Source organism: Gigantopelta aegis, chromosome 10, assembly GCF_016097555.1.
Source record: "Gigantopelta aegis isolate Gae_Host chromosome 10, Gae_host_genome, whole genome shotgun sequence".
Lineage (NCBI taxonomy): Eukaryota > Metazoa > Mollusca > Gastropoda > Neomphalida > Peltospiridae > Gigantopelta > Gigantopelta aegis.
Window position 1 is genome coordinate 51695459 of NC_054708.1, and position 23009 is coordinate 51718467.

Sequence of the window (23009 nt, forward strand, 5' to 3'; positions counted from 1 at the left end):
GCATATTGATTTATGAATCATCGGCTATAGGATGTCAAACATTTGGTAATATTTGACGTAGTCTTAGAGAGGGTACCCGCTATATTTTTCCATTAGCAGCAAGATATATTTTATATACACCGTCCTACAGAGAGGATAGCACATACCACAGCCTTTGATATGCCAGTCGTGGTGCACTGCTTGGAAAAAAAAATAGCCATATGGGCCCACCGACGGGGATCGATCCTCGACCGACTGCGCATCAAGCCAGCGGGACTACTTCCCGTCCCAATTCTTGACTAAGGGACCGTAACAAAAGTATAGTGAAGCCAGAGAGACTAAGTCACTTAGTCTGGGGGGGGGGAGGGGGTTTACGATTTCAACATCTCCATTTAGTCTTTTTATCACTTTTGGCTTCATTTGCTTTGAACTTGAAAATCATCATACAAACACAACCCAAAAGGCTTCAAAACACTGGCCAAGGTATTTATTGTCGACCTACTGCCCATGCAAACCAGGATATCAAGGTGGCTAGGTATGTATTACAGTCAACTCTCGTTATAACGGCCATGTTGGTACCACACAGGTCTTGCCGTTGTAACGATCGTAAAGAGTTAGCTCTCTTAGTATGACAAGTGGTTTGGCAATCATGTGTAACACTAATAAATAATAAAGTAATGAAACAAACAAAACAAAAAACAAACAAACATTTGTTGTTATACATCTTGAGCGTGTTTAGGATGATTTTCTTTAATAAGAGTCACTTCTCTTTTTTCACTTATCGAAATTTGCGTGTGGCGTCGTGTCGCGGGTGGGTGTGATATTTTCTCCCAATAAACAGCGCATTAAAACATTTCACGATATATTGTAACTTCTAATTAACAAAAAGAGACTTGACAGGAACAACTCAACTCTGCATCAAGATATTAACAACAATACAAGTTGTTTAAAAAATCTCTACCTTGCACATCAAGCGCTGGAATAGAGCCGAAAAACGGCAATTGCAACAGCAAAAAAGAAGAGAAAAGAAGCATAAATTATCTTAAATTGCTGGAAAATATGACTTGAGAAATAGGCCAACTTGGAGCTTATGTCATTGGCGTCTGATGAAAGATACCAATGGGCATATTGTCATTGGATGTATAGTTTAATAGTTACAAAGCCTTTCAGAGTGCCTTGGTTGGCCTCATATCACTGTTTAAAAACATTGTTTCACTATGTGCATTCATGAATAAATACTGTTTGTATCTTTTATATTACTACTGTCTTCCTTTGGTCTTTTCCAAACCTTGTTCTGTAACGTCAATTTGGATGAAGCCAAAGTCAACTGCCCATTTAGTCTTTTTGAGGGGGGTGGGGGGTCAGAATCAAGACTAAGTGACTTAGTCTCTCTGGCTTCAATATACTTTTGTTACGGTCCCTAAGTAAAATATTCAACAAGTATACGATATGCACTGTGTGGCGTATTCCTTTGGTTTTATTATATATGGTTTCAATCTTATCTATTTGATATTTTAAAAATATTTTAAAAATACATTTTACCTGCCAACGCTTCTAGCTGCTACGCCAAAGAAGTTTGTTCCTACGAGATAGCCTATACTGTCAGGCAGAAACACCAAGCCTTAAAGAATAGAATAGAAAGGGAAGATAACATGTGTATGATAACAACGAACATAGAACAAATAATTATAAAATTAGTTGCACCGCACACATATGCTGTTCATCAATCAAATAAAATGTGTCATAAAAGTCTGTTACGGTGCGTTCTCACTGTGCGACTTGTAGTAACGTCGTGCAGCATACAATTTGTAGAAATCGTTTTCCGCATGCTCCCCATGCTGTATGATTTGTAGCATAAATCGTTACGATTTAACCAATCTCACAACACAACAACAAGTTGTACAGACAAATAATGTATTTGACCTTCCACAGCCTAAATAAATTATGTTAATTTACAGCAAATTTTTGTTGAAAGAAATGCTAAAATTACATTTATGTGTAGTGTTCTCGGCCCGATTTCACTAAACATCGTAAGCTTTAGTTTTTCACGTAAACGTTTTCCGTAGTGGTGTAATTTTCTTCGTGAAATAGATGCCGAACACGTGTAAATAATAATATGCCCGGTATAACTGCTAGTCGTAGACGTAAACTTACGATGTTTTGTGAAATAGATGCCGAACACGTGTAAATATATACCCGGTATAACTGCTAGTCGTAGACGTAAACGTACGATGTTTTGTGAAATAGATGCCGAACACGTGTAAATATATACCCGGTATAACTGCTAGTCGTAGACGTAAACTTACGATGTTTTGTGAAATAGATGCCGAACACGTGTAAATATATACCCGGTATAACTGCTAGTCGTAGACGTAAACGTACGATGTTTTGTGAAATAGATGCCGAACACCTGTAAATATATGCCCGGTATAACTGCTAGTCGTAGACGTAAACTTACGATGTTTTGTGCAATTGTCCACCATATGTAGTCCGAAATAACGATATTCAGAATAACCGTGGCGACTTGGCCGTAGTTAAGTATAATATTTGTAAAAGAGGAGCTGGAGCATACTTTTTTTTTTTAATTATAAGTGGCCAGAAATACGATTTCCCCACATCTAATATACAAAATACGTTATGCTAACTGTTATGCAATTTCTCTTTATTTGGCTATGCAATTCCTCTTTATTAGGCTATGCAATTCCTCTTTATTTGGCTATGCAATTCCTCTTTATTAGGCTATGCAATTCCTCTTTATTTGGCTATGCAATTCCTCTTTATTAGGCTATGCAGTTCCTCTTTATTTGGCTATCTAATTCCTCTTTATTTGGCTATGCAATTCCTCTATTAAGCTATGCAATTCCTCTTTATTTGGCTATGCAATTCCTCTTTACTTGGCTATGCGGATAGGGGTGGGTTACTGAGTTGGAGGTGAGGAGGGATTGGAGGGAGGGCGATACTAGTACCCACCTAACTGCCATCGTTCAGCGTGCATATTCTCCAGGATCCACAGCGGCACGGTGGGTTCCAGAACCGACATGGCCAGAGTTGTTAACATGATACAACCTGTAATTCAACATAAACACATCAGACGCTTACCTGTTTTATTGTGGTTTAAGTATCATTTGACATGCATTAGTTTCTTTGTAGTTCTTAAGCAGCACGCGTTAATTTGTAGAAAATCGAAATACCTGCAAGGAGATTTAATGCTAACAAATATTTAAGTTAAATATTGAAGGAATTTGCTTATACTATTATTATGAACACTATAAAATTGTAAAGTTGAATTCAGTATATATGAAGAGAAAAGCGAAACCAAAAATGCAGTTATAATGCAACCTAAAACAAGAGTACCAGCCGTTTGTTGTTTTTTTTGTTCTTTTTTTTTGTTCTTTTGTTCTTTTTTTCTTTCTTTTTTTTCTTTTTTTGCGCAGTGCGGGTGTGGAAAGCGGTTAACGGCTGCATAAAAAAAATAGTTTTCTATCTTATCAATAACAGTGATTTCATATCAGCCTGATTGTGCGTCCGTTTTCTTTGTGCCTCATTCGCGCCATTACATTTCAAAAATTACTCACATGAATAACGACGCACTAAACACATTTTATTTACGATTATACGGCGTCAGACATATGGTTAAGGACCACACCGATATTGAGAGAGGAAACCTGCTGTCACCACTTCATGGGCTACTCTTTTCGATTAGCAACTAGGGATCATTTATCTGCACCATCCCATAGACAGGATAGTACATACCACGGCCTTTGTTACACCAGTTGTGGAGCACTGGCTGGAACGAGGTAATAGCCCAATGGGGCCACCTAAACCAACAGCGCATCAAGCCAGCGCTTTACCACTGGGCTACGTCTCACCCCCCCCCCCCCTCCCCCAACGGTATTTAGGAGTTAATCATAAGAAGTGGCATGCGCGTACCTGAAACAACCAGTATGTACGGGTCTCGTAGCAGCACGTGCAGAGGTGTCGTTTTACGAGGAAGCTGCGGAAACGAACGAAGTATAGATGTAATGTAAGTATAGATAGGACTACGATAAGCATGTAAATAACAGTGGAACTAAAGATATGCTTAAAGGTGCTTTGTCAAAGTTGCAATAATATTTATTAATTTTTGCATTCAAACATAAAGTGTATACTTTCGGCTATAGGGCTATAACAAAATTAAAATTAAATAATTCCATTTACCAGTAGAATTGGGTTTGTTTTTGTTGTTGTTGTTGTTGTTGGGGTTTTTTAACGGGGACAATCACACACATTAACTAGTAGCGTCACTGTTTTATGCATACACATTCAACACACTAAGTTTACCCAGAATTCTTTTTGGTCAACTGACAAAAGAAACAAAGATGGTGGCCATGCTATATTTAGCCACAAATTATTCGGGAAACCCCTATCGTCGTCCAGTACAAGTCTTAATTTGTTGTTATTTAAAACAAATAAATGTATAAATAAAGAAATACTGTAGTTTCAACTTTGACATAGCACCTTTAAGTGAAATAATTAGCATTTTATTGAGTAACATTAAACAAATATTAATAGTAACTAATAAATGTTATTGGTTTTTTTTAAGTCGTGTATTTATTTTATTTAATGGTTTGATTTCATTTCATTCATTTAGATTATTGAAATATTGGTTTTAGCTCGATGTCATATAGGTGTTTGTTTTTGTTGTTTGTGTTCTTGGGTTTTTATTGTTGTTTTTGTTGTTGTTGTTGTTTGTTTATGTTTATGTTTATGTTTTTTGTTTTTGTTTTGTTTTTTAAACCTGCTTCCATCGAGATACGTGTAGATGATATCGATTTACTCTTGTTTAACAACATTAAGAAAGAATGATGATGGTGATAATGATGATGATGGTGATAATGATGATGATGATGATGTTGATTTTGATGGTGATAATGGTGGCGGTGGTGGTGGTGGTGGTGATGATGATGATGATGATGATGATGATGATGATGATGATGATGATAACGACGACGACAACGACGATTATTATTATTATTATTATTATTAAGAACTGTAAGATGAATACTTACTGTATTTTTCATAGATATTTCTAGAATAAACCACTGAAGACCTGCAAAAAACAAAAATTAGCGGTGCTGAAGGGATTTTAAAAATCTTACACTTACGGTACTGGCCACGCTATATTAATACTTTTCTTTAAGGATCCAACTCTTTTATTAGCAAACTATTATAGCTATCCAATTTTCTGCTGAGATGTACGGTATCCATATCACTGATAAATTAGAATCAATATTCTCATAACACCATTTATCAATATTGATTAATTTGCTATTAGACACAGAAATTGATGTTCTGAGATGTAAAAGTGAAAAACGTTTGATAAATCATTCCAATGACGTACGGTGTGAGAGTTGAAATGGGTCGGTCTCAGCAGTATACACAATCCTACTATCTTGAATACTATGGGTTCAAATCCCGGCCTAAACATTAACTCATAGTGTTTAAAAGCGAATATTATTCAAGTCTAGCAAATTCCATTCTGGCTGGATCCAAACATTTTTTATACGAAAAATCATTTAACTTTGGTAGATGTTCTTAAGTATCATAACGTATCAACAAGGTATGACAATGTGTTTGTATGTTTTCTTTGTTGTGGTGTTTTTTTTGTGTGTGCTTTTTTTAGGGGGTGGGGTGTTGGGGGGTACCGTCCGGTCTACACTCAGCAATAAATAAATTCACGTACCCATGTCGATGATGAAAAGAACAGCAATAATGAGAAATGGAGCCACCTTGCCAACAAAGGTGTACATGACGCCACCAAAGGGATATCCCACTAGAAAGAAAAAAAACCGGTGATAAGCAGACACGGATCCAGGGTGTTTTACAAGGGGACTCTACATGCAACCACTTAAAGGAATTTGTATATTAGCGGTATAATTCTCTCAACCCCTCTGGACCCGCTCTTGATATGATGGTGGTGATGATCGTGATGATGATGGTCGTGATCATGTTATCATCATTATAATAAGATGATGATGACGATGATAATATGGTGATGATGCCGATGTTGTTGATGACAATGATGATGAAGATGATGACGACAATGATGATGGTGACGATGACGACGACGACGACGACGATGATGATGATGATGACGACGACGATGATGATGATGACGATGATGACGACGATAATAATAATATGATGATGGCGATGGTGATGATGATGGCGGTGTTGATGCTGATGTTGAGGACGATGATGATGATGATGACAACGATGATAATGAAACGGCTTATCACTGTGTCTAATTATTTACGTTTTACAATAAGATTTCGACCCGACATCAATCCTGTAACACTCAGCATCATTGCTAGTTGTCTGTAACAATACAGTTTTAAAATATGAAACGATCATTACCTAAAACTCCGGTGGCTGCCCCGCCCATTGCGACACCCATAGCTCGACTCCGCTGTCTGTCATCGGGATACTTCTCAGCGACAATACTCATACCTGTAAAAAAGTAAATGATTGGAGAGACGTACAAACGGAAGGATCATTATCATTATCAATATCGTTATCATTATCATTATTCGGTGAGTTCAAACATGATAGCAATCGTTTCGTGGACTTCCCTACACTACTATTTTAAACATAAACCAAAACAACTTGCATGCATATACAGTTGTGTGATGTAAGGAATGTTATGTGTAAAATATACATTTCATCATCATCATGACCTAGATGTCAAAGCCAAACCATCCATTGAATTTAACACTATCCAAAACAAATTTTACGTATGGTATAAATTAGCTATGTAAGCGCAGATGTAAATATGATTTAGTTGAAAAAGCGTTTAAGCTTGTTTTAAATCTAAAACAATTTAAGATACGTATGAAATAGAATACTATATTCGAATGTCACATACTGGCTTTCGCTCGTTTGATATGTTTTGCAACCCGTAAGACTTAAATGGTATCTAACGACCAATCATGTTGTATTCTCTATACCATACCCACTGCACTAAACTAAAAACAAATACAGTCAAACCTGTGTTAAACTACCACCGAAAGGATTAACAACAATGGCCTTTATATTAAACTATTTTGGAATAATACGATTGTCATATAAGACTAGGTGGCCATTTGTCGCGGGTTTGACTGTAATACAAGTAACGACTGACCAGCTACGACGGATGCCGCTGACCCTAGACCATGCACGGCTCGAGCAATGAACAGCGGGATGTAGGTCTCCGCCGAGGCAAACACTGAAAATAGTCCACAATAATATGAACAGCTTTCTGTCTGTCTGTTTGTCTGTTTGTCTTTGTCTTTGTGTGTCTGTGTGTGTGTGTGTGTGTGTGTGTGTGTGTGTGTGTGTGTGTGTGTGAGAGAGAGAGAGTGTGTGTGTACGTGTGTGTGTTTCAGTGTATGTATGTTTGCGTGTGTGTGTGTGTGTGTGTGTGTGTGTTTCAGTGTATGTTTGCGAGCGTGCGCGTGTGTGTGTGTTTTGGGTGGATGGATGGATAGATGGATGGATGGCATTGTAAATAGAAGGATGGACTGCAGGAGGCGTATTTGGGGTTTTGGGTGGATGATTGAATGATCAATCATTGATTGATTGATTGATTGATTGATTGATTGATTGATTGGTCGATCGATTGATTGACTGATTGATTGGAGAGAGGGAGAGAGGGAGGGATGAAAGTATAATGCAATGGATGCAACGAACGAACAAACGAACGAAATAATGGACGGATCGATGGGTGGATAGATGGATGGATGGATGGATGGATGGGTGGGTTTGTAGAAGTAGAGGATGGATTGATGAATGCTTATTTGGGGGGTTAGAGAATGGATGGATGGATGGATGGATTTTCTGAACACCTGCATTAAGTTATGTACAACATTAAAATTTGAACCTTTCTTTAGTAATTTACATTCAACTTGTAATTCTATTAGATTAGATCCGATGACGTAAATGCACCTACTTAATGACGCCAGGAAGATGATGAGACTTCCAGACCACAGCACAGATGGGTATCCCACCCTGTAGAATACAATCAAAATTATGTAAATCATGTAAATACACATATATTAGTTCATATAACATGCCTATCAGATGGTATCCCACCCTGTGGAATACAATCAAAATTATGTAAATCATGTAAATACACATTGATCAGTTGATATAACATGCCTATCAAAATTATGTAAATCATGTAAATACACATTGATCAGTTGATATAACATGCCTATCAGATGGTATCCCACCCTGTGGAATACAATCAAAATTATGTAAATCATGTAAATACACATTGATCAGTTGATATAACATGCCTATCAGATGGTATCCCACCCTGTGGAATACAATCAAAATTATGTAAATCATGTAAATACACATTGATCAGTTGATATAACATGCCTATCGGATGGTATCCCACCCTGTGGAATACAATCAAAATTATGTATATCATGTAAATACACATTAATCAGTTGATATAACATGCCTATCGGATGGTACCCCACCCTGTGGAATACAATCAAAATTATGTATATCATGTAAATACAAATAGATTAGTTGATAGAACATCTCAATCAGATAGTATCCTACCCTGTGGAATGTACTCAAGAGTATTAAACCATACGTAACGTAAATACACATAGATCAGTAACTCACCCTCCAGCCCTCCCCTTATTGATATTGATATGTAGGGGAAGGCTAGAGAAAATTCTATGTATTCCTTTGGAAATCGTCGACAACCAATTGGTCGCAAGCTACTGTGTGTAAATTACACTATTGTTTTCTAAATCCGATGCCACAGAGCTTTAGTTTGATTATTCTCGAGTCCAGTCATGACATTAAACTTACATGTTGTTAATCAGTACCAATGCTACACGAAAAAAGCCGCCGTCCCTATGTGAAACGAATCTGCGCTGTACTTTCTTGTAGTGACGTATAGGGACGTCTGCTTTCTTCGTGGATACTAGTTCAGATTTAGGATTTTTTTAAAAGTATTTTAGACACAGTAGCTTGCGACCATTTGGTTGTCGACGATCGCCAAAGCATTACATATAGTTTCATCTAGCCTTCCCTTACATATCAATATCAATAAAGGGGGGGGGGGGGGGGCTGGAGGGTGACTCGAACTCATAGATTAGTTGATATAACATCAGATGGTATCCCATCCTGTGGAAAATACTCAAGATTATGTAAATCATACGTATGTAAATACACTTAGATCAATTGGTATAACATGTTGATCAGATGTTATATGAAATATAAGTTACAAAAACACTAATGATAGTGCGTGCACGTGTTGTTACATATCAAAGCTGGGAATCGCAACTTCCTCGATACTGATATACTGAACAACACAAGAAACGCGAATATGTTAATATATAATAGTTTTATGATACAATTAGGCCTATTTCCTTAAATAGACCGTCAAAATGGGCATGGGCAATTTTAATAGACGCCAGAAATTAATGTAATTCAAAATTAATAATTTTAAATAACAGACAAATAGACAGACAGACAGACAGATAGATAGATAGTTTATTACAACAGAATAAAATTTAGCATATACATAAAAGCAATATAAATTATAAAATTGTAATGAGCCACTCTATACTGAGTTATGAGAGATTATTCGCTAAAAGTATCTAAAAGACAAATAAAGTAAAGTAACATTTAAAAAAAAAATTAGTATTGTCTCTTCACTATATTTCTACAGGGTGTGGGTGTGTCGTAATATTATCTGTTATTGGCACGGCCGCGTTTTCCATTCACGACTTCGATCGATGAGCCAGTAATGAACCAAATCACGCAGATACAAAACTAATACTTAGCGCGAGAAAAATATAATCCGCACCTCGATAATAACATTTTATCAAAATTCTATTTGCAAAAGCGAGTTATTTAGACTACTTTGCTTGTCTCGAACATTATTGGATTGCCACGGGGATTGATTAGCAATAACGGCGGAAGACTATGCTTTAAATGCACTAGAGTGGCCGTGATTTAATTTCACGCCGGTGGGCCAGATATAGCCGGGACATGCACACGTGGACATGTAACGGTCAATCAAAGAGAAAGGTCATTATCTCCCTTGATGTCATAAAGTCCTGTCAATGGGAACTGATGAAAGCCAGATAATGTTAAGATTTAATGATCTCAATGGGGGTTTTAACATTTTGGCGTCCGCTGCTTTGTTTGTGAATGATTTAAACTGAACTGACGAAGTGACTTAAAAGTGGTAAAACTATGAAGAAAGCTTTCATTGGGCACATACCTCAGCTATCTGGGTTGTCTGTCCAGGACAGTGAGTTAGTTGTTAGTTGGTTAATTGGTTGGTGGTTAGTGGGAGAGAAGAGGGTGTAGTGGCCAACACTCTGGGTTGGAGCCGAGCTGCGAACCCTGTATCTAATAGCCTGTAGTCCGATGGCTTAACCACTGCGCCACCGAGGCCGGTTGAAGAAAGCTTAAAGATTTCGTGCCAAACAAACATGATATCTTGTGTGATTGTTGCATTAAATTTGTTAACGAAGTTAAAGTTTGTTTTGTTTAACGAAATCACTGGAGCACATTGATTTATTTATCATCGGCTATTGGATGTCAAATAGTTGGTAATTTTGACAATTAGTGTTAGAGAGGAAACCCGCTACATTTTTCCATTAGTAATAAGGGATCTTGTATATGCATTATCCCACATACAGAATAGCACATACTACGGCTTTTGATATCCCAGTCGTGGTGCACAGGTTGGAACGGGAAATAGCTCAATTGGCCCACCGACAGGGATCGATCCTAGACCGATCGCGCATCAGGCGAACGCTTTACTACTGGGCTATGTCCCGCCCCTTCAATTGGCCCACCGACAGGGACCGATCCTAGACCAATCGCGCATCAGGCGAACGCTTTACTACTGGGCTATGCCCCGGCCCTTCAATGTTTAACAAAGTATATGTGCATAAACTCAATTAAATGTAGTCCCCAATCTGAGGTGCTTTAGTCGTAGGATTTAACTTCATCGGTGGATCCGTTCTCTGATTGGCTTTTCCCGTCCCAACCAGTGCTCCACGACTAGTATGTTAAATGTCGCTGTATATGCTGCGCTGTCTGTGCGAAAATGTATATAAAAGTCCCCTGGCTGCTAATGGAAGAAAATGTAGCGGGTTTTCTCTGAAGACTACGAGTGACAAATTACCAAATGTTTGACATCCAATAGCCGATGGTTAATAAATCAATGTGCTCTAGTGGTATCGTTAAACAAAACGAATTTTAACATTTTAAAAGAGAAGCTCAAGTGTGCGGACAAAATTCTGTTAACATACGGATTCATGAGCAACAATTAATTGGAATTATTGTTTTCGGTATGTGTCTTATGGTTCAAGATTTGGTGACATTGGCCCCTACAGCTTATTTGTAGTCACAAAATACAAATACAAGTAAACGAGAAACATGATCCGAAAAACAAGTAAACATAAAAGAAAAGTATATCCACCACCACCCCCTCCACCCTCCCCATTGATGTAAATTTTTAAAATCTAATTCTAACTGTAATCCTAAACCTAAACCTAACTCTAACCCTAAACTTTGAATTGTGAGGGTCCAGACGGATATTTCATCTGTACCTTTTCTCTATTTATGGATATGATTATAATTGTGATTACAAGTAATCCGCCTACGTAATATAGATGTATGGCTTCTGAAAGCAATAGCTAGACACAGCGTTGTGACGATTTTTCTATATACAACCGACATCATTATGTCCTTTAGCTTATCACAATAACTGCTATGTTTGGCTGAATATCACCCACATTTGTGTATATATATATATATATATATCCTCTAAGCCATCTGTTTGACTTCTAGACAGACATCGTGAATGGTAATAATACCAGATCTGACTACGACTATGGGTGGCTACGACCATAGGCCGTGCTGTTTGTGAGTGCGGCACCAGTTCATGTGATGATAGGGCTCACGTTGTTTTAGAAGACTCGCAGTTTTGTATAAATATCTTCTGGACCTTGTCTTTTACAGAGATGTGGTGACGGGACGTAGTTCAGAAGTAAAGCGTTCGCTTGATGCGCGGTCGGTCTTAGATCGATCCCCCATTGAACTATTTCTCGTTCAAGCAGTGTATCAAAACCGAATGAATGAATGAGTGAATGTTTAACGACACCCCAGTACGAAAAATACATCGGCTATTGGGTATCAAACTATGGTAAAGGAAGCAGTGTATCAAAGGCCGGGGTATGTTCTATCCTGTCTGTGGGATGGTGCATATAAAAGATCCCTTGCTACTAATGAAAAAAAAAATGTAGCGGGCTTCCTCTCTAAGACTACATATTAAAATGATCAAATGTTTGACATCTAAAAAACGATGATTAATAAATCTTTTGTCTGCATACGCTGTTTTAACTTTTTATATATTTGTGGTTTTAAATGTACCAGTGTTTATATTGGTTTAATTCAGTAGACAATTGAAAAAAAAAGAAGACAGCGCCATCCTACGATCGCCATCTCATCCACCGTGGTGTAATATAGCTACACGTCGACGGTATTCAATACGGTTATAGGCCACCTCAGTTTTTAAATAATACGCACTTTATGATCATAAACTAAGCCAGGGCAGGCGCATGTGCAGGAAATTATGCAGGGGACGGGATGGTCTGCTGGTATAAGCGAAGTTTCTAGGGGATCCAGATCATGTTTACTCGAAAAATACTGATATATGTTTGTAATTCGCTGTGAGTAGGAGGCGTTTGGACCCTCAACACTACCTTCTCTGATCGCGTTTATTATGCTGTTATGTGTCAGAGAAGTAGCAATGTTGTAAAGTATCATCTTTAAAACCAGTAACAAAACTGAATATAAACATATGAGACAACGAACAAAACATCAATATGAGTCTTTGAGAAGAAAACAATAGGCAGACAGACATGCTGTGGAATAAACATTACCCGACTGGTCAAAAAGGAAACGATAAGAACCTTCATATTGTTATTTATGAATCGTAAACAAATTACTGAAGCAGTTAAAGTGACCAGTGGCGGATCCAGAAAATCCATTTGGTTGAAGGGGGGGGGGGGGCAATGACATGAGGCAGAATGTCAAGGTAACTTTGGGGAGGTTTGGAGGGGGATTATAAAAAAGAAAATGAAAATTAATATATAATAAAATTATAACTGTCGCAAAATTTAGTGGGACGCCGGGTCCCTGAAGCCCCCCCCCCCCCCCACACACACACACACACACACACCACCCCCTCCACCCCCGATCCGCCTCTGGTGATAGACCCTAATTTTTTCAAAACTAAGGCACATTTTCTACTATTAGAGCTGTTTATGATCACTGAAATCATACTTTACTTATATTTTATTGTTTAGATTATCCATTTCCCTACAACCAAAGACCGGCTTTGGTGGCGTCGTGGTTAGGCCATCGGTCTACAGGCTGGTAGGTAATGGGTTCGGATCCCAGTCGAGGCATGGGATTTTTAATCCAGATTCCGACTCCAAACCCTGAGTGAGTGCTCCGCAAGGCTCAATGGGTAGGTGTAAACCACTTGCACCGACCAGTGATCCATAACTGGTTCAACAAAGGTCATGGTTTCTGCTATCCTGATGTGAGAAGTGCAAATAAAAGATCCCTTACTGCTACTCGGAAAGAGTAGCCCATGTAGTGGCAACAGCGGGTTTACTCTCAAAATCTGTGTGGTCCTTAACCATATGTCTGACGCTATATAAACGTAAATAAAATGTTTTGAGTGCGTCGTTAAGTAAAACATTTCTTTCTTTCTTTCTTTCCATATAACCGTAAATAAAATGTGTTGAGTGCGTTGTTAAATAAAACATTTCTTTCGTTTTTTTTCCTACAACCAAAGTGTTTCTGGTCATCCTTGTGTTTCTAATACCACAAAATGCATTTATCATGAGAAGTGTTATGGAGTCGAGTTTTAGTCTATTTTTAAGGTTTTTTCACCGTTTCATCGTCACAGACTCTTGTTTCATGTTGTAATTTTATCCAGGTGTGTTACAGGTTTGTAGATTAATCAAACGTAGTGTCCATTTTTTTCGGTTGAAACTAGGGTCTGCGACTTTAACATTTAAACTGTCTACATGGGCGGGATATAGCCCAGTGGTAAAGCACTCGCTCGATGCACGGTCTGTCTTGGATCGATCCCCGTCGGTGGGCCCATTGGGCTATTTCTCGTTCCAGCCAGTGCACCACGACTGGCATATCAAAGGTTGTGGTATGTACTACCCTGTCTGTGGGATGATGCATATAAAAGATTCCTTACTGCTAATCCAAAAAGAGTAGCCCATGAAGTAGCGACAGCGGGTTTCCTCTCTCAATATATGTGTGGCCCATAACCATATGTCTGACGCTATAAACCGTAAATAAAATGTGTTAAGTGCGTCGTTAAATAAAACATGTCCTTCCTTCCTATCTACGTGACCCGACGAACCTGTTGGACAGTGGCCCAATGAAGGGGTTCACGATGAGCTGTACTATCGCTTTAGACGCCAGGAGCCAGCCGACCTTGCTGTCTTCGTTGAGCGCGCTCACGGACAGCCGGCTGAAGACCTTCTGGGTCGAGGTCTGCGTCACGTTGACCCCGGGGTGCACGCTCCTCAGTCGAGAGCTGTTCTGGTGGAACGATAGGTTGTATTCCTTTTGATCGATATCCAACAGGTAGTCAGGGATGATTGGAACTGAAAACAAGGCGGAATAGTATACAATCTGATTAAAATTAGCTCTACTGGTCTACCAGTAGATCTAACAGCATTGCGTGGACTCCCATGTCCAGGTGACATTTCATCTATAAATAACAATTTTAATATCAACCAATTACACTTCGCCTTTTATAACGTTATTCGGGAGCATGCAAATTCTAAAAATATCGGGCGACACTATTTATGCAATAGGCGAACTTGTTGGTCTATTTAAACATTGAGAAAACAGGGGGGAAAGTGCAATAATAAACTCTGAATTGTATACTAGTATAAACAGTTTCTATGGCTATACCATCACGGGGTTTTTCTCGTCTTGAAACGAATTTTATATAAAATTTTATATCGCAGTTAGTTTCAGGCATACTTTGTAATTCACCTGAATCATTTCGTATGCCCTCGGCATAATCTCGAATGTTTTCAAATTCTTTTCAAATCACTGGCATGATTTTGCAAGTAAGGTTTTTATTGGTCGAATGAAAGGTCAACTGGACATGAGCTTCAACGGGCTGCTGTTAGATCCACATGTAATAGTGGAGCTAATTTTAATTAGTTTGAATATTAGTAGTATACTGCCTTTTGACTGTTTTGATTTATCATTTATAAAATTTCATTTGTCAAACAGTTCTTGGGTGAGTTGTATGCTGTAGTATTTGGTTATTTTTTGGTTTTCGTTAATAATGATAGCATTTATTTTTATAGTGGTAGTAGTAGTAGCATTTACTCACCTAGCTATATGTATACTGATGGAAAGAAATAAGGGAACACATCAAATTGTAGACCAAATGTAATTCACTACCAGCGTAGTTATGTCTGTATTTCATACCAAGTTGTAATGTGGGATTGAATGTCTGTAGTGTAGACTGTGCTGGTTATATGTTCCCAGTCAACTTTTGACAATGTGAATTGATTTTTGATGCAGTCATTATTTCTTGTTGCTATCTGTGTGATCCTTTGTTTCTTTCCATCAGTATATCTATAGTCCAACCCATTATTCTATAAAAATGTTGTTTGTTTGGGGGTTTTGTAAATAATTTTAATTTGGTTTGATGTAAGAAGAAAAGTAAAATTGTTTTGGAAATAAAAAATAAAAAAACCCACTATTTTTGTGTGCAATTTACAAATCAATTGGCTCAGAAATAAATAACTTGTAGTACATTTCATAGCATGAAAAAGGGCGTTTTCTGTGGGAGGGACTATAGATAATATTGTGTACAAGACTACTCACCCATAGAATGTAAACTACAAGACTACTCACAGCTGTCTAAAAATATATTCTACAAACTACTCATCTATAGTTATTGAAGATAATATATTTTACAAACTATTCACTTACAGCTGTCTAGAGAATATATTTTATAAAATATTAGATTACGGTTTTCTGTATAAACTATTCATCGACCACTGGAAATATAATAATCTACAAGATAACTCACCTACCGAATACGATTTGCAAACTACTCATCTCGAGCTGAGTAGAGATTATAGTCTAAAAACTACTTATCTAGAGCTGTCTATATATTGTAGTCTATAAACCCCCCATTTAGAACTGCCTAGAGTTTATAGTATATAAACTACTCATCTAGAAGAGTCCAGAGATTATAGTCGACAAACTACTCATCTACAGCTGTCTAGAGATAAATAGTCTACAAATAACTCATCTACATCCGTCCAGAGATTATAGTCTACACTACTCATCTACAGCCGTCCAGAGATTATAGTCGACAAACTACTCATCTACAGCTGTCTAGAAATTATAGTCTACAAATAATTCACCTACAGCCGTTTAGAGATCATAGTCTACAAATAACTCACCTACAGCCGTCTAGAGATTATTGTCTACAGATAACTCATCTACAGCCGTCTAGAGATTATTGTCTACAGATAACTCATCTGCAGCCGTCTAGAGATTATTGTCTACAGATAACTCATCTGCAGCCGTATAGAGATTATTGTCTACAGATAACTCATCTACAGCCGTCTAGAGATTCTAGTCTACCGATAGCTCATCTACAGCCGTCTAGAGATTATAGTCTACAAATAACACACCTACAGCTGTGTAGTGATTATTGTCCACAAACGCTCGTCTACAGTTTTCTACACAATTTTGTCTACAACTACTCACATACAACTGTCAAGAGAACAGTCTAAACACACTCACCTACAAAATGTAGTCTACGAGACTCGTCACCTACAGCTGTCGAAAGAACAGAGTCTACTTATCTACAGAACATCGTCTTTATGATACTTACCTACAGCTGTCAAGAGAATGCTGTCGAGCATATTTGTGTAGAACACAATCATTAGAGCAAGTAAGGTCGAAGATTGAGCTCTGTTGCGCAGAATCCAAAATTCGTCCATCGCCATCATGGAAGTCTATCCTGCAAAACATCATCGTTAGTCCATTTTAAAAGCATAGCCAGTCATGCTGAATATAGTGTATTATTTATCGATGACAAATCATCATCTTAATCTGTAGTTCGATTTTGAGTATCAGTGACAAATATTGTATACCTAATAGTCCAGTTTGTTGTATAAATAGCACAATATCACGTCTCGTCTTTAGTGTCTGTAACGTAACATAATTACTGAATAGTTTAGTATCTAGTATCGGTGACACAACACCACACATTATATAGTCTAGACTCTACCTCCTGTAACCCAACATCGCGTGTTGAATAGTCTAGTATCTAGTATCGGTGACATAACACCACTCATTATATAGTCTAGACTCTACCTCCTGTAACCCAACATCGCGTGTTGAATAGTCTAGTATTTAGTATCGGTGACACAACACCACTCATTATATAGTCTAGACTCTAGCTCCTGTAACCCAACATCGCGTGTTGAATAGTCTAGTATCTATTATCGGGACTCTACCTCCTGACATCGCGTGTTGAATAGTCTAGTATCTAGTATCGGTGACACAACACCACACATTATATAGTCCCACTCTAGCTCATTATATAGTCTAGACTCTAGCTCCTGTAACCCAACATCGCATGTTGAATAGTCTAGTATCTATTATATCGGTGACATAACGGTGACACAACGCCATTTATTATATAGTCTAGACTCTAGCTCCTGTAACCCAACATCGCATGTTGAATAGTCTAGTATCTATTATCGGTGACACAACACCACTCATTATATAGTCTAGACTCTAGCTCCTGTAACCCAACATCGCATGTTGAATAGTCTAGTATCTAGTATCGGTGACATAACACCACTCATTATATAGTCTAGACTCTAGCTCCTGTAATCCAACATCGCATGTTGAATAGTCTAGTTTGTAGTATTGGTGCCACAACACCACTCATTATATAGTCTAGACTCTAGCTCCTGTAACCCAACATCGCGTGTTGAATAGTCTAGTATCTATTATCGGTGACACAACACCACTCATTATATAGTCTAGACTCTAGCTCCTGTAACCCAACATCGCGTGTTGAATAGTCTAGTATCTATTATCGGTGACATAACACCACTCATTATATAGTCTAGACTCTAGCTCCTGTAACCCAACATCGCATGTTGAATAGTCTAGTATCTAGTATCGGTGACACAACGCCACACATTATATAGTCTAGACTCTAGCTCCTGTAACCCAACATCGCGTGTTGAATAGTCTAGTAGTATCGGTGACATAACACCACTCATTATATAGTCTAGACTCTAGTGACATCGCAGTCTAGTATCTATTATCGGTGACATAACGCCATTTATTATATAGTCTAGACTCTAGCTCCTGTAACCCAACATCGCATGTTGAATAGTCTAGTATCTATTATCGGTGACACAACACCACTCATTATATAGTCTAGACTCTAGCTCCTGTAACCCAACATCGCATGTTGTTAGTAATAGTCTAGACTCTAGCTCCTGTAACCCAACATCGCATGTTGAATAGTCTAGTATTTAGTATCGGTGACAGTCTAGAAGCTCCACCCACATCGCATTGAATAGTCTAGTAGTATCGGTGACTCTCTAGACTCTCCTGTAACCCAACATCGCATGTTGAATAGTCTAGTATTTAGTATCGGTGACACAACACCACTCATTATATAGTCTAGACTCTAGCTCCTGTAACCCAACATCGCGTGTTGAATAGTCTAGTATCTAGTATCGGTGACATAACACCACTCATTATATAGTCTAGACTCTACCTCCTGTAACCCAACATCGCATGTTGAATAGTCTAATTTGTAGTATCGGTGCCACAACACCAGCGTCACGTACTGAATAATTTAAACATATATTGAATAGTCTAGTCTATATATGTGACCCAACATAACACACTGCATAGTTTGGTTTGTATTATCGATGACTCAACATAACATACTAAATAATCTAATCTCTAGTCTCGATAGCACAATATCTCATATTGAATAGTCTAGTGTGTAGAATCACTAACACAACGTTACATATTGAATAGTCTAGTTTGTAGAATCAGTGTCACATCACATATTGAATAGTCTAGTTTGTAGAATCAGTGTCACGGCGTCGTATATTGAATAGTCTAAAGTGTAGTATCGGTGATACAACATCACATATTGAATAGTCTAGTTTGTAGAATCACTGTCACAACGCCATATATTGAATAATCTAGTTTGTAGAATTAGTGTCACATCACATATTGAATAGTCTAGTATAATCAGTGTCACAGCGTCGTTTATTGAATAGTCTAAAGTGTAGTATCGGTAATACATCACATAGTTAATAGTTTCATTTGTAGAATCAGCGTCACAACGTCACATATTGAATAGTCTAATTTATAAAATTAGTGTCACATCACATAGTGAATAGTTTAGTTTGTAGAATCAGTGTCACGTCACATACTGAATAGTCTAAATTGTAGAATCGGTGTTACGTCACATATTGAATAGTTTAATTTGTAAAATCAGTGTCACAGCGTCACACATTGAATAGTTTACTTTGTAGGTAGTAGTCAACCAAATAACTTCTGGCTGGGTCAAAGTTCTAGGTGCACCCAACTTTTGATAGAGAAGTGAACACCACAAATCCTGTGATTGGTAATAAATGTGAGTGTGTTGGTTGTAAAAACAAAATTAGTTAAATCTTAGCAAAACATTTATGCAATTTTATTTCATCTAGTACCACTGTGTCAAGTAGCCTTGTGTTTAAAACATGTATGGGGTACTTGTAAAAAAGTACTCGAATTTTGTGCGGAACTAGGGTAGTCATAGACGCTACCCGTAATCTCAGAAATGAGCAGCTTGACCCCCAATTTTTTCTGATTAACTTTAAGGGTGAGGGGTGGTAGTATTTATATCCATGGCGTTTATGTCGATTGATAAGCTACAGGTAGGAGTTTTAGCCACATATGTTACTATTGTCGTCTATGGGATTTGATTTGGTGGTATACACCCTGTACGATAGGTGGCACAGCGTCTCGTACTGAATAATTCAGTTTCTACTATTGGTGAGAAAACGTCACCTACTGAATAACCTAGTTAGCTGATGTATCAGTGACGTTTTATGGTTGTAGTTACAGAAGTGATCTTTTGCACACGGCTCAGATTCCAGTGTGTGAAAATGAGTGCAAAGTAAAACATCGCCCTTCTGACATTTATTTAATAAGATTTTATAATTTCAGACATCTCCGCATAAGTGTATCTACAGGGTCTTGGTGGCAGCCCTTCTCCGCGACTAGGAAACTGGGACCAATTTCATAAAACATCGTAAATCTAATTTTGCACGTAAACGTAAATCTACTGCTAAACCACAATTCGCATTACTACCAACATTACAACTAATACAGTTTAAAGGGACAGACCCCAGTTTTTAAACACTAAGGCATATTTTTCACTAGAAGAGACGTTTATGATCACTGAAATCAAACATAAATTATATTTCATTGTTTAGATTATCCATTTCCGCACAACCGAAGTGTTTCTGGTCATCCTGGTGTTTCTAATACCATAAACTGCATTTTTCATATTTTTTAAAACGCACGTGTGTCTGAGAAGTAATGATTATGGAGTCGCGTTTTAGTATATTTTTAAGGGTATTTCAACGTCATAGACTCTTGCTTCACTCTGTTGTATTCAACTATAACTGTTAGTTTGTAAACGTGAACTTTTGTGAAACAGGCTTTTGGGTATTTTGTCGGAGCAAAGATACTAATGAAGACTCGTGCGACGCGTTTTATTCTTTTGAGTACTTATTGAGTATTTGGTAGTGATCCATGGAAGCAATCACGATTTTGCTAAAATAGTCTTTCCACTATGCCTAATACCTTACGGTTTTTTGTAAAGGAAAGGGGCTTCATGCGTTCAGATTAAGTGTTTTCTGTCATGCTTGCGATTGGATTCTGTAACTTTTGTATTATTTTCATGCTACATATAATATTATAGTACCTATGGAATATGGGTACCTTGAAACAGTTCTTACCGATACCCCAGTAAAATCTCAAGCCATACTTTAAAGCATTTTTGTATGAATTTGTAAAAAAAAGTCTCTAAAATGACATGCATACTGAATAAAAGATAGATGTGTAACTGTTCAAGACACTTAATGCAAATACTTGTATCATCTTAATACTATCATTCGGCTTCCTGGCTGTGTGTCTCTATTCACGCTGGCCTGTCCCACGGCACTATTCGACGACCGCCGGCTTAGAAGAGCATTTTGGGTGATTGTAAGTTAAAGTATCTTTTCTGTCCCGAAACGATTACCGAACGCTGCTGGAAAGAAGCAGGATTTCAAAACAGGCCTAGGCCCTAGGCATTTATCGCAAAAGACTCAAAAAGGCACTTTTTTGTGCAATAAAAAAAAAATCGGTTTAAAAATAAATAAAACTGTAAAACATACCATAGTAAGAAAACGACGCTTACAGCGTTATAGCCACCATTTTACATTTTAGTTCATGGTGTAGTTTTGATATAAGATAACTATAATTTTTATTACATATATATTACATGTGTATAAACAACGTTTTATGGACTGGTATAACTGATTATTTATTTTCTTGTTGCTCCATTTGTATTGAAAGTAATAAAAATTATATATAATATGATATTTAATTTTGTTTTGTCAAATATGATTTATATCTCATCGAGTAAAGTTTGCAATCATATCTTACGAGTCGCGCTTGCACGACGAGTGTGATATGATTGCAAACTTCACGAGATGAGATATAAATCATATTTGACAAAAAACATGAAATTGTCTATTTATTATATAACGTTTGGCAATTTATCTTTATTTTTAAAATGCCAGAAGCAAAATAGTTCCGGCTTTCTTACAGTGAAAATAACGCTTTCTACAGTGACGATAATACATTTTAGAGTGAAATAGTGAAATTTTCACTCTAAAATGTGTTATTGTCACTGAGTGACTGATAACACTTTTATTTCACTGATATTTTAAGATATTTCACTAAATGTTATATATATAATATATGTATGTGTGTGTGCGTGTGCGTGTCCGTGTGCGTCTGTGTGTATATTAAAGTGTCCACACAACGTTTCACATACATATTAAGTATAACTGAACAACTTACCTGCTGTTCCCAACAACTGCCTCGAGAGTTTCTCAAAATCTCTTATGTGCAACGTTAACGTCTAATCGCCAGGCGTTTGACATATTGTTAATCATGTTTGAAGGAAGCCATTCGTGAAACTCGATGTCATTTTGTAGCTTAAACTGTCTGCTTTCATTATGTATTGCCATCTGATTGGACGGAACTTTTTCTAATTTCATTTGGACCATTTAACAAGATAATGGAATCGGCGCAAACGGTTCCTGCGACAAAATGAAGCCTTTATGGAGATGGTTGTAAGGAGATTAGCTTCATTGAAACACCGTTGATCTGAGGTGATGGCAATGGTAACGTAATATCGCAGACGTTTTACTCGGTGATAATAAATTTATGTAATAAAAATTCGCGCGCGAAAAATAAAATGGAGGAAAGAATGAACGAATCAATAATGAACGACACTCCAATAAAAGACATGTCAAAAAATTAGTTTGTATGAAGCAATACGTGTTCATTTAATGTTAATTAACTAATTAATGTCCGTGCTTATGTGAGGGGTAAAGCAGTTGTATTAGTTCGCCTTTTAACTGGGGACAATGCCTAACAACACAAACATTTGGTCTGTATGAAACAATAATAAAATTCATTTTCATTTCATTTTAATTAAGTCTCGTGTTGGCATGGGCGGACACAGAACATATTTTTAGGGGGTGATAAGACAAAAGGGGCACATTGGTTCGTTGAAAAGGCATCTTAATAAAACAAAACAAATATTTGCAGTTAATATGGATGCGTTTGTGTATATATCA

General features: G+C 37.4%; 1 protein-coding gene across 1 annotated transcript in view; it reads right to left on the reverse strand.

The window, feature by feature from the left end:
• LOC121383683 (synaptic vesicular amine transporter-like) overlaps positions 1 to 17066 on the reverse strand; it is a 25783-nt gene extending 8717 nt beyond the window's left edge. Inside the window, exons 1-10 of the mRNA XM_041513776.1 lie at positions 16952 to 17066; positions 14435 to 14681; positions 7946 to 8004; positions 7139 to 7222; positions 6376 to 6468; positions 5702 to 5791; positions 5028 to 5068; positions 3910 to 3973; positions 2950 to 3045; positions 1522 to 1600 (exon numbers count right to left, since the gene is read on the reverse strand). Coding sequence (XP_041369710.1) covers positions 1522 to 1600; positions 2950 to 3045; positions 3910 to 3973; positions 5028 to 5068; positions 5702 to 5791; positions 6376 to 6468; positions 7139 to 7222; positions 7946 to 8004; positions 14435 to 14681; positions 16952 to 17066 — 968 coding nt within the window. The remainder of the gene's footprint in view (positions 1 to 1521; positions 1601 to 2949; positions 3046 to 3909; positions 3974 to 5027; positions 5069 to 5701; positions 5792 to 6375; positions 6469 to 7138; positions 7223 to 7945; positions 8005 to 14434; positions 14682 to 16951) is intronic.
• Between the last annotated feature and the right edge of the window lie 5943 nt (positions 17067 to 23009).